The 13724-nt window shown below is 34.2% G+C and overlaps 1 protein-coding gene across 1 annotated transcript; it reads left to right on the top strand.

The window, feature by feature from the left end:
• The first annotated feature begins 4113 nt into the window (after nucleotides 1-4113).
• LOC121263574 (UDP-galactose/UDP-glucose transporter 7-like) lies at nucleotides 4114-9159 on the top strand. The gene is given in 9 exon segments (XM_041166537.1): nucleotides 4114-4428; nucleotides 4561-4732; nucleotides 5486-5552; nucleotides 5554-5592; nucleotides 5698-5943; nucleotides 6322-6429; nucleotides 7395-7556; nucleotides 8137-8280; nucleotides 8503-9159. Coding segments are annotated over 8 exon segments (1017 nt in total). The 5' UTR covers nucleotides 4114-4428; nucleotides 4561-4649; the 3' UTR covers nucleotides 8671-9159.
• Nucleotides 9160-13724: the final 4565 nt, after the last annotated feature.

Raw genomic sequence — 13724 nt, 5'->3', positions numbered from 1 at the left:
TAAAGGGAATCGCCATGTATTTTTAGATATAATAAAGTATTTCCAAATAAGTAATCAATTAACCAAATAAAAAAAAATATTATTTACCTAATACTCTATTTTTGTTTCTCTCCCAACAATTTCTTTGGCACTCCAGAAAAAAATATTTACACCAAAAAATTAATCCACAGCCAACCTACCTAAAAAAAACCGTTTTTATCTTTTTAAAATAGGCTTATAATCCAATTTTATTTATGTCCCTCATTTTTTACAGGAAAACCTTTTACAATCTCATGAAGAGCAAAGAAGACACTCTAACAAACCTATGTAACTAGAATATATACTATAAGAAAAACTAGCTTTTGTGACTAATTTATTGCAATCAAAAAACTATTTGTAACCAATTTTATTTGTAAATAGTCATTTCGTTAAAATTAACTGATCGCAAATAAGCAGTTTTCTTATATACATGGAACTATAAGCCCCAGGTAGCGCTATATGTCTAAGAGCTGGAATACACACCATGCTTCTACGTTATACGTCTAGTGACAGTAGACCAGACAAGTGCCAGGATAGTTGTGAAAATAATTATTAGAAGAAAGCATCTTGTCTAGCGCTGCTGATCTATATTGTCAAAAGGAAAAGAAGATGGAATTGCCTAGACGTCACTCCATAACTCAAAAGTATTGTCATCGTATCCACCCATCCTAACCTGCATACTCGAGCAAATTAAAGACATATCCAATCATCAAACCCAATCAATGGCTACCTGATCATGGGAGTTTGCATGCATGCAAGATCAAGATCATCAGCTTCCTGGTAAACATGCAGCCTCTGCCCAAGCCATCCCGTCATCTCTAGCAACCAAGCAATTTCTTCCAAACTCATGAGTCCCCGGTGGCGCTTTTGTGGGGTCCCTAGCTAGCAAATGTTATCGTCTTCTGATCAACCAGCAAATCAACAGCCTGATCGCTGCTAGCAATATGGGTGAAAATTTGCATGTCACCATATCATTTGTTTCCGCTGCTCTTATTCTTGAAATGGTAAGAAATTAAGATCGTCGATACAAGCAGATTCGTAGGTAGCTAGGTTGGATTCCAATAACGACTTGATATATATGGACGCGAAATTTTATTTTCAGAATTAATATTAATAATTAAGGTTTGCATGTACAAATCTGTTGTGTCATCTAGAGTTTTGAGTATACCATGAAAACTTCAATGTTTGCATGCGCTAGCCATGCATGCTGTGTTGTAAACAGTCTAATATGTTTTGAATTTATACAAAGTTCCTTTTTATACGTACATATATTTTGGACTTGATCTGAGATGGATGATACGTGTTGAGAATATAAAAACAGAAGCACTTTGTATTGTCTGAACTTGATCGTTTACAATGAAAAGATTTGAGAATTAAATAGATACAAGGAGCTAAGCTAAGTATGGAAACAAATAAATACATGGAAAGAATTGATATTTACAAATCAATGACTAATTCCTAAAATCATGGTGTTGATATCTTTGCTAATTTTGTGCAATATAGGATCCTGTCAATACTCCCTCTCAAGTTGGCGCATGAAGATCCGTAATGTCCAACTTGTGTGAGAAATGATGGAAAAGTTCCCATCCTAAGACTTTAGTGAAGATGTCGGCAACTTGCTCTTGAAAAGAAGTATGCACGGCTGTAAGGAAACCAAACTGGATCTTATCTCGAATAATGTGACAGTCAATCTCAATATGTTTGGTGCGTTCATGAAACACTAGATTGTGAGCAATATGGAGAGCAGATTAATTGTCACAATGTAAGTTGAAAGGCTCAGAATGAGAGATACCAAGATCGGTGAGGAGCTATTTCAGCCAGGTGAGCTCGCAGGTGGTGACGACCATGATGCGATATTCAGCTTTAGTAGATGAGCAAGTCACTGTCGTTTGTTTTTTTGTCCGCCAAAAAATAGGACTCATGCCGAGCTGGATGAAGTATCCTATGGTGGAGCGACGGGTAGTGGGACAGCTGGCCCAATCCGAATCAATGTCGGCAGTAACATGTAAACTGCTAGAGGAGGAGAAGAAAATGCATTGCCCGAGACTTCCTTTGATGTAGCGAAGAACACGAGCGGCGGCTTGCATGTGGGGAACACAAGGGGTATGCATAAACTGACTGAGGATGTTTACTACAAAGATGATGTCGGGCCGAGTGATGGTGAGGTAGATGAGGCATCCAACTAGTCGTCAATATGCACTAGGGTCGGGAAGAAGTGTGCCATCTTGATTGGTCAGCTTCAAGTTTTGTTCCATTGGGAAGGGAGCAATCCAGGCACCAAGTTGTCCATTATCATTTAAAATATCAAGAGCATATTTTCGTTGGTTAAGGAATACGCCTTTTTGGAAACGAGCAACTTCGAGGCCAAGAAAATATTTTAGAGAACCGAGGTCTTTGATTTTGAAGTGTGTGGAGAGAATTTCTTTGAAAAATTTAATCTGAGAGAGATCGTTACCAGCAACCAGAATGTTATCAACATAGACAAGAACAATGGTAATACTTGTGGAAGTGACAAAGGTGAATAAAGAGTGATCCGCTTGAGATTGAGTAAAACTTGCATCAAGAAATACAGTAGTTAGTTTAAAAAACCAGTTGTGAGATGCTTGTTTGAGGCCGTAAAGGGATTTGCAAAGACGACAGATACGAGTCTCCCCTTGAGACAATAATCGGGAGGTATTGTCATGTAGACTTCTTCATCAAGATCGTCGTGTAAGAAGGCATTGTTGACGTCAAGTTGATGAATAATCCATTGCTGGGTAGCAGCGACGACCAAGAAACACTGAACAATAGTCATTTTGGCAACGGGAGCAAAAGTCTCATGATAGTCGAGGCCTTCAATTTGAGTATAGTCATTGATTTGTAAATATCAATTCTTTCCATGTATTTATTTGTTTCCATACTTAGCTTTGTTCCCATACTTAACTTAGCTCCATGTATCTATTTAATTATCAAATCCTTTCATTGTAAACAATCAAGTTAAGACAATACAAAGTGCTTCTGTTTTTATATTCTCAACACGGTATCAAAACTAAGTATGGAAACAAATAAATACATGGAAAGAATTGATATTTACAAATCAATGGCTAATTCTTAAAATCATGGTGTTGATATATTTGCTGATTTTGTGCAATTTAGGATCCTGTCAATAATACATGAACAGACGATATTGTACCAATCTCGGAGGCGCCGAAAGCATTATCGGCGAGAGCAAGATTACAGAATTATGTGGGGACTTACAGTACTGTTATTTCCATCTTCAACTTAGGAAGCGAGTATAAGCTGCCCTACCATTTAGTACGTGTTCGCCTTTCCCACTGAATGGATATGAAACCAACAATAAGACCAATTCTCCTGCAAATTTGGTAAACCCTCGTAGAAAAGGAACTAGGATTTGGAAGATCATCCATATATGGAATCATGGCTTCGACAGTGCATGCATGGCATAAGTTTTTCCGGATAAAGGTCGTCTTGGGTTTCTAAATTACTAGAGATAAATAAATAAAATAATTCTTACCAATTCTTCTGACAAAATATCAACATTTATTTATACGTTTATTAGGTAAACCACGTACACCATGTTATCAGTGATTCAGTAATATTTATAAATAAAAATATTATTTTTCATTTTAAATTTTGTAATTTTCAATCATATAAGCTAGTATGTTATATTTTATATAATTTTTAGATATAAATTTAAATATATAAATCCTGTACAAATCTGTTGAAAAACATAGATACTACAAAAATTTTAATTGAATCTCATTTTTCTCGAAGGGTTTCGAGATAAAGTTCAAGTCATTTTAATTATCTTAATTGTTGATATATTATTATTCAAAATATGTTAGATTGAAAATAACAAAATTAAATAGAAATCGTTTGCATTATTTATTCACAAAAATTTAAAATATATCAAAACATCCGTACACTTCCAAGCCGCGCGATGCATAAGAAAGTTACAATTTTATTATAAGAAATATTTTAGTAAATAGATTTTATAAAATTAAATTTATAAAATAATTAATATATTATATAAATTTACGACTATAGTTAGATTACAGAATCCGACAACAGCTTCAAACCTTGCTCCGGTTTAACACAACTGGCGACCACTCCGCATCGGTGGCTTTCAAATCCTTGCATTTGCCACGTGATTGCGAGCCTCGCTCGACCCTACCGCCAGCTGTTTCGCCGAACCCAAAACCCTCTGGATTTTTCTTCTCTTTTTTTTTTCAATATTATATTCATCTCTCTCTCTCGCCCACACTCAACACTGGTCACTGAACACTCCCCACAAAATCCTATCTTCTTCAGCTCTTCATTACCATTGCAGTAACCTAAATCATTAAGACGATCTACGCCTTTCTATTTTTCCTCGTGCTATTATGTAACTTTATCTGCTATATTAATCAAGTTAAGTTTATTTTTTCCCTTCTTCTTCTTCTTCTTCTTCAATCTTTTGCCAATGACGAGTTTTTCCTAGTTCTTTTTTATTGGCTGGCTTTTTCGCATACTGAACCGAATTCGGATTAGTTTTATTTGCAGGATTTTCTTACAAACTGGCCTTGGATTCGGGGTATGATCGGAGCTTTTGTGATTTGATGGCGTCGCTGGAGTGACTGAGAGATTGTTCTATGTATCGCAATCTCTTCATCACTATCATTTCGTCGTCGGCCATGGAAAACCGGAGTGATTCTGAAACAAGTCCATTTTTTAGGTTTTTTCATATAGAATAATATTATTATTGTTATTATCTCTTTATCCATACCCCCCTTCGGTAGCTTTCGCTAAGTTGCTTCGTTTGCTGTTTCTGAATCTCAATTCAAGGAATGCCTGGAAACCTTAGAATTACGTCGAGTGGAATTACTAATCGAGTAATCGTTACAGAAGCTGTTAAACTAGTCCCTCTAGTCCCACATTGCTTTGTATATTATTTTATTGGGCTCCATATAAATAAGGCCCCCCTTGTAAAGCATTGGTTTGTGATTCAATAAAGCCCCTTCACTTTCATCTGATACCATTACGAAGAATATCACTAATCTTCAATGATCGAGAGTCATAATATTATAACTAATCCAAATTAAAGCATTCAAGTCTTAGTTTAGTTTGTTAGTTCACCGAGTAAAAAATTGAGGTTTCTTTTTTCGGGCCCATCCTGATCATTTTCTTGATTGCACACTGTCCTTCTCGCTGAGCCTCATAAACGCATTTTCCTTGCCACAATAATGAACAAGTTTCAATTAAAAATAAGCCTCGATGTGATAAACCCAAGTCTGAATAGTCCTCCTTGTGATAGAATCTCGCCCATGTTTATGTCACTTAATTTTGTGTGAACCCAAATTTAATTAAGCTAACTAGATGGCTGTTGATGATTTCGATTATACATGTTTGTAATATATGATTTTGCATCATATAAGGTATCTTAATTCTCGTTAGGGCCAGGTATAACTCTTTACTATTGTGCATGTAGTTTGTCTGCAGCCTTGTCATATGGGGTTGCTTCGATGGCGATGGTTTTTATCAATAAGGCCATACTTTATGCAGTATGCACACTCAATGACCCTCCTCACTTTGCAGGTATGAATTTGTGAAAGCAGATTGGAGCACTTACTCTTTCATTAACTTTGCAAGGAAATCGTGACTGTTGGTGGTATATTTTGTTTGATGTTGCTCTTTTTTTAGCAATTGGCAACCACCTTGCTTATACACTTTGGTCGAAGAATGGGATACACAAAAGCCAAATCAGTAGATATATTGACAGCTAGGAAGCTTCTCCCAATTTCACTATTTTACAATGCTAATGTGGCATTTGCATTGGCGAGTTTAAAAGGAGTTAATATTCCGATGTATATTGCGATAAAAAGACTCACACCACTTGCTGTACTGATCGCTGGATTCTTTTCAGGAAAAGGGAGACCTACGACTCAGGTCCGTGAATGCTTTCATTTGAATTTCCATATAAACAGATGAGACTGTTTCTTTAATGTATGTGAAGTTGCTTTTTCATAGGAGTGTATTGTAATTTTGACATCACGTGAATATTCTCAATGGCATGTTAAAGCTGTAACTGCATTCTACTGCTTAAGTGGATAGTACAAAAAGCGTACATTTCATGAATTGATCTATAGAACATGCGTTTCTTTGACGCATATACTACATATCATGTGCAATGGTTGTTCTAAGTGCTATATTTATTTTTTGAAATGCTTGTTAAGTATTTTTAAAAAATGATCAGAAGAATCATCATGACTGTTAATTTTGAATAGAAAGTTCTGACCTATCAGCTGCTCCTTCATTAAATTTCAGGTGACTCTTTCTGTTATATTGACAGCTACTGGAGTTATCATCGCTGCTCTAGGAGATTTTTCCTTTGACCTTTTTGGATACAGCATGGCCCTTACTTCTGTTTTTTTTCCAGGTTGGACTTCATTTTTCATTACAAATGGATAGATTCCAGTGTATATTTCGTCTCTGAAATTCATCCAAATTTCTAGTTATTGTAGTTAATTTCTTTATTAGCACAAATCCTTCATTTTGGTTTCTCCAACCTATGACGTCAACTTAGGTTATTAATTGGTTAATATGCCCGTTTTGTTTTTGGAAGTGGCGCATGATCTAAACTAAAATTTTAAGAAAAGAAAGGAAGGAAGAAAGAAAGCCTAGTCAATGTCAATCCCCCTTCCAAACCCCTTTCCAAAAGAACAAATAAATGAAAAGCATGATGAGATTCAAATCTACCATTTCTTTCGCCATCCTTGTTGGCCCAAACTGTTACCTCCCTGCCTCCTCTGACCTCCTTAGATGTACCCTAAATCAAACAAAAACACACCAATATCAAATAAATCTGATCTTTTTTGCACCTCAAGTCCTCGAGACCAAACATGTCTTTCATAAACTCTGCAAATACGAATATGTAGAATTCAGAAACTCTGCCACATTTTCTGCACCTGCTATAGCAAATCCCTACCCCCTTCGGGATCTACCATGTGGCATCAATGATTACCTATTTTGGGTCCATTATCCCTCTTCCCTTTCACTGACATCAACCATCCCCAACCCGGTCTCTATTATGGCTATCGATAAAGCACAATGGTATGATCAGAGGCCCTTGAACAAGACATTGAGCCAAACAGCAAGGGACTTGGATAGTGACTTGAGACTGTTCTTGATTTGGGCCTAGTGAGAGGATTGAGACTGCTAGAGTTTGAGGCCCAAAGCCTGCTGGCTGTAGCCTTATACCATGTTGAAGAGGAGGCAGCAAGAGGACAGGCAGAATATTTACTTTTACTTAAGGGATATTTATTAGCTTCATAGTTAAAGATTGATTTGAAGCTCGTAATTATATGTGCTTTACAACTGGAATTGTATATGTTCAAATGCAGACCATGTACTTAGTCTTGGTAGAGAAGTCTGGTGCAGAGGATGGGCTTTCTTCTGTTGAAATCATGTTTTACAACAGCATTTTGTCCCTTCCATTTTTGCTGTTTCTCATCATAGCTACAGGAGAGTTTCCAAATTCTTTTTCACTATTATTTGCAAAGGTACTCTTTCGAATAGTCACTAAATCAAAAAATGCTAATCTGCTCTATGAGATATTATATGCATTTTTGTTTCTTTTATTTTTTATGTGGACGTAGTGGAGTTGAAAAAGGAAACCTAATTTTATTGGTTATGATTGGGAAAACCTATCAATAGATTGAAGTTTGATAACCAAGTATCCTTGACAATCATTCCTTAATTATTTTTACAAGTGGTGGCAACTATGTTACCCTATTACATCATTCTAGAAGCATGCAGCTTCAAAGGTTTGAAGTCCATAAATACTACCAGTGAAATTAAAGTGAAGTGCCTGCATTTATGAAAGAGTACATAGCCGATCAGTCAAGAAATTTGTATTTGTTGCTCAGACTTATTTGAGTAAAGCTTTTAATAAAATTGCAGGAAAAAAGGAAAATATAAATGGGCATCATTTGATTTCTTAATGCTATCGTTCCATCATTAAGATTTGTTTCTTGTTGGCAGTAGTAGAATCCTTTGATATATTGTTCCCCTATAATGCATCCTCTGCTTCTGTTTAACCATAAAACTGATGTCTAACTTGAAATTCGTCCTTGTATGCAGAGTAATTCTTTATACTTTTTGGCGATCCTGATTCTTTCATTGGTAATGGGCATTGCCCTCAACTTCACCATGTTCTTATGTACCATAGTCAACTCTGCTTTAACAACAACAATAGTTGGTGTTCTTAAAGGGGCTGGCTCCACGGTATGCATCGAGTATCTCAGGTTCAGCTTGTACAGATTTGGATGATTAGGAAAGGAAAATTTGGAATCCTCTAATAACCAGCCCATATATAATGTTTTTATGTTTTATGATATTTTTAAAATATTATAAACTGTTCAAGTTAACACTTCTGACATATGCTTTTATATTCTTAATTTGTGACTGAATATTTTTTCTTTTTTCTTTTTCTTATTGGTGTCTCAGACCCTTGGTTTTGTGTTGTTGGGTGGTGTTCAAGTTCATGCTTTGAATGTAACTGGATTGGTTATCAACACAGCCGGTGGTGTGTGGTACTCATATGCCAAGTATCAACAAAAGAAAAACAAGACACTGAATGTAGTATCGGATGTTGAAGCAGCTCAACGTAAATAAAAGGCACGTGGACGTATAGGAGGTGCAACAGCTACTTGAACTTTCAATCAATTATCCATAAATTGTATCATTAATCAACAAAGTGATAATCAGATGACCTAATGTTTACCAGCCTAATGTTCGTACATGGAGCAGCAGTGCCAAATATGAAGAAGGGTTTATTATCTTGGCTATTTGTTGTTCGGTCATAATATGATCAAAAAGGTTGAGAATTTTTTAGAAGAGGACCACGATTATCAAGTCTTTTTACGTAGATGATGAGAACTGTAGCTACTGCCATTTTTAGTGGATTTGGTTGGAGTATTGCATCACATATATAGATAATATGGAATTAAAGTCCAAAGTAGAAAAGGCTAAGGCTAAAATAGGCAATACAATGTAATTAGTTAATTCTGTTAGTTTACATTTTCAGTATAAATATGATGTAATAGTAAACTTAGTTTAATACTTTTTTCATTTTACTCTTCAATACAATTTAGAATTCCTTTCCTTCTCCTCTGTTTTCAAGCTCTCTCTACATTTGATTGATCAAGTTCTTATCATGGTATCAGATTAGAAATTTTACACATTGATTTTTTAGAATTCGATCCATCCTCTTTCATCTTTTGATCATTTTCTTTATGTTTCTTTTCTTCTCTGCATTACAATTTCTTCAAAATTTTGTAGTGATTTTTCTAGGTAGCTTTATCTGTCGAAGTTTGTAATTCTTAATTTTTCTTTCTTTCTTGAAATGGATTCTATCAGTTCTACCGATTCTATCACCACAAATCCATCAAATATTTCATCAAGTCCATACTATTTGCATCTAAGTGATAACCCTGGTGCTCTTCTCGTCTCAAAGATTTTTACTGGAGATAACTATGTTGCTTGGAGCCGCTCGATCACCATTGCTTTATCTGTCAAGAATAAAGTGGCATTCATCGATGGTTCAATTCGACCTCTAAACATCTCTCAATTTGTTCTTCACACAGCTTGGTTGAGAGCTAATAACTTGGTGCTTTCTTGGCTTATAAACTCTATTTCCAAAGATATTCGAAACAACCTACTATATGTAAATTCATCTCTTGATCTTTGGAATGAATTGAAGACTCTATACTTAAGAAGTGATGGACCAAGGGTTCTTCACCTTGAAAAATCTTTGAGTTGCATCAACTAGGGTTCTTCCTCTGTCACTGAGTATTTCAGTGCCTTCAAGACATTATGGGATGAATATGTTAGTTTTCGTCCCTTTCCAATATGTACTTGTGGAGAAATGTCAAGTTGTACATGTGATCTTTTCTCTTTTCTGCTACAAAAACAACAATCAGATTATGTTCTAAAGTTTCTGGTTGGTTTAAATCATTCTTTTGCATCCATAAGAAGTCAGTTGCTTCTTTCAATTTCATTACCACCTATGGCTAAGGTCTTTTGCTTATTACTCCAAGAAGAAAGCCAAAGACAACTGACCAACTCAGTTCGTACTGAACCTCATGCACTGATTGTTAACAGTTGAATCCTGCAGTAAACCAATACAGATATTCAAAAGAAAAATTCAAGAAATCTACCATTCATTGTACACATTGTGGATACAATAGAAATATGGTGAATAAGTGCTTCTAGCTTCATTGATGCCCTCCTGGGTGGACTGGACCAAAAGGAAAAAGAATTCATTCTGTTGTTCATGCTGCAATTGCAATTGATGAAGTCTGTAATCAAAACAGTAATGAGTCTCACATGGTTTCTTTGACTTCTAAAGATTTCAATAAACTACTAGCTATTGCCAATTCCTCTCGGTCATCTCAAACACCTAGAATACATTAGCTTGCAATCTTGTTACTTCCTCTCAATTTTCTGGTAATTCTTCTTACAATTTAGTTTCTTCCACTTCAAAATCTAAATGTTCTTAGATATTAGACACTAATGCAATAGATCATATGATCTGTTCACCCCTATTCTATTGTTTTCCTCCTAAACCAATAAATGCATCTATAACTCTGCCCAATTGACAGATTATACCAGCTACATACACAGGAACAATTTGCATTTCTAATAATCTCTTCTTGCAAAATGTCTTATGTGTACCATCATTTACCTTTAATCTTTTATTTATTTCTAAGCTAACCAAAGATTCTAATATTTCTTTGTCTTTCTTTCATACTCATTGTCTTTTACAAGACCAATCAATGAAAAAGATGATTGGGATTACATTTGAGAAACAAGGCTTATATTACTTCAATCCTGCTTATGCAAATTCTAAGACTAATCCCACTCATTTTTCTGCTGCTTCTCAAAAGTCCTTCTGACATCAACTATGATTTGCATTTTCAGAAACCTAAAGCTTAAAAAAAGTATATAAATCATCCAAGAATATCAATACACACCATGTGTACAACCTTCCTCTCCATTACACATGCATGTGCGCATACATGGGGTTGTTCGTGGATTTGAGTCTAGCATTGGCTAGACGAGGGACACAAACACAGACAAGAACTATGAGACTGATGTAGTCTGGTTACCATGTAGTGGCCAGACCGTGGCACGAGAAATGACCTTTGTAATAGAGTATTGATGTCCTCCTCTTATGGGGTGTTTTTTTAGGGTAATATTCCCAGCAGCTTAGTAAACAATTTCCATCTAGAAAAATTTTATATATCATTCCCTACACCACACACCAATATATGATTTGTTATTTTTGTCATTTTATTTAAATACACATATTTACACACGTAACATTTCTCTCATTAAAATGAGCTACAAGATTGAGTAAAAAACCACTCTTGTGGTGACACTTTCTGGGTTTGGTACCAAAGAAATAGCCCCGCTCAATTGATTTGTTGCCATTTTTCGAGTATAATTTTTGATTCACTGCTTCGTATTAACAAGCTAAACGGCAAAATTGGCTCTACTTCCACGAATCCTGCCTAATGTTGGGTTTGTAGTAATGGGGGAAAAGGAGAGCTGGCTTACCCCACGGACCGTTCATAAATGCGAGGTGTCTATTAGTGATCAGTGGACCTGTTGCCGTTGGACCTCACTGGGAAGCAGACCGACGTGCCTTTTCCAAACTGTACCCAAAATCTTTCTTATTTTGTTGCTTTGGTGAAATCCGGCTCTAATTTCCTTTTTCTCCTTCAGTGTTAATAATTGTATTTAAATTAGCAAATAATATTCACAATATTTTAAATTATTATCCTGTCTTCATTTATTACACAGTTGACATGTAAATAAAAATAAAAAAAAATTTTATTTATCATCCTCACATACCATATACTACACATAATTTTTTTTAATTTTAATTTTTATTCTCTTACTAAATGTATAATATATAGATAGTGAGTAGAAAAATTTAATTAATTAAGAAGAATAAAACCAAAAGAATTTTAAATAAAATAACTGTGACATGTGGTGTATAAAGATGATGAGTAGCAAAATCTAAAAATTAATTAGAATTATTATGAACGACATTTCTCTCGAATTAGTGCTTAAACTTAACTACTTACATGCTCATTTGGCACATTTAGGATCAGTCAATGACTACAAAATCCCACTTGCAACCAATCATCGAGGGATCTAAACTAAACATAGAATGGTCCACAGTCCACTTCTGTTTCCTTTTATCAAAGTAGAATTATATATGTGTGTGTATTTATTAATTTCCACCGACACAAAACTGGGAAGTTAGGGAGCATTTTTGTGGTGTGCTTTAATGGCAAGTTGGGTATTGGTTGTGAGTGTGCGGTTGTCTTCTTGGATTCTTTTATTTGTGGGTGCTGGAACCGCTTTTTAGTGTTGGAAGCATTCAATAGTTTTTTGCATTAAACGATCGAAAAACTCCTTTTTTTTTTTTTCTCTCTTTTTTTCCTCGATAGAAAATAATTTATGAGTAATTTGAATTTAGAAATGAGTTGAGATGATTTGTGAATAATAAAATAAAAGTTAAATTATTTAATTTGGAAATTTTGTTTTAAAATTTGAAAAAGTTGAATTATTTATTATATTTTGTGTGAGAATTTGATAAAGTTGTAATGATGAGATGAGATGAGTTTTGACACATAATATTTTTTACAACACTTTACACAACTATATTTTAAATTAGAAGTATTTTTATAAAATATCTTATAAATATAACATAATTTTACAATAATATTCTTATTTTATAATATTATTATGTAATATATTATGTAATATATTGTGAATATATTATTACTCTTCGTTAATTACTTAATGCTACTGTTTGTTATCAGTAAAAACTAAAAGGAATAAACGATTCTTTTGAAAGTACTGACGATGATGAATGATTACCTCACGAAGACCCTCTCATATCTTTTTGTCACGTGTTTCATGAGGGTATGTATGTGCTCTGACATATTAGAGAAAATAAATTCGCAGCGGTGGAGATTTTTGACAGAAAATACCTCTCCACTAAAAAATACAGGCTAAGGGCACAAGCATCGGTCCCATCAAAATAGAGTTTTTATCAAAATTTGATAATTTAGGAGTAAAAATATTGGCATTGAATTCAGTATACTATCAAAGTTCAAGTTTTGAATTACAGTACCTTCATCTTCATCTCTATATTTAAAGACCTACTATTCATTCTTTATTTCTATTATTTTATTATAAAATATATTTCTTACATTTCATATAATTTGTGTAATGTAATTCTTTTATCTTTTTTTTTTAGTATAATTTTTACTAACACTACTGTACGGTAGTTTTATTTTCTGGTCATGTTAATGTATGCATGGTTAGTGTAATTGTAAAATATGAAAAAAAAATTAAAAATATTATTATTAAAAAATAATATTATATTATTATTTTGATGAATCTAATAGCTAATCTAATGTGTAGTTATGGATAAAGAAATTTTGAATTTATGAAAAATATATACTTTTCATCAAATTTTGAAGATAAATTTGATGAGACCAATACTAATGCTCTAACACCTAACACAGAAAAATTATTAAGTAATTTTGAAATAGGGATAATATGCAACTTCCAACCTATCAGAAATAGTATTGATTTTTAATAACATGACATTTTATAGGTTAAGAGTATTAAGTATTCGTATTTCA

Source organism: Juglans microcarpa x Juglans regia, chromosome 4S (genome assembly GCF_004785595.1).
Source record: "Juglans microcarpa x Juglans regia isolate MS1-56 chromosome 4S, Jm3101_v1.0, whole genome shotgun sequence".
Taxonomy (NCBI): domain Eukaryota; kingdom Viridiplantae; phylum Streptophyta; class Magnoliopsida; order Fagales; family Juglandaceae; genus Juglans; species Juglans microcarpa x Juglans regia.
The sequence above is the reverse complement of the archived record's forward strand: the minus strand, read 5'-3'. Positions and strand labels throughout refer to the sequence as shown.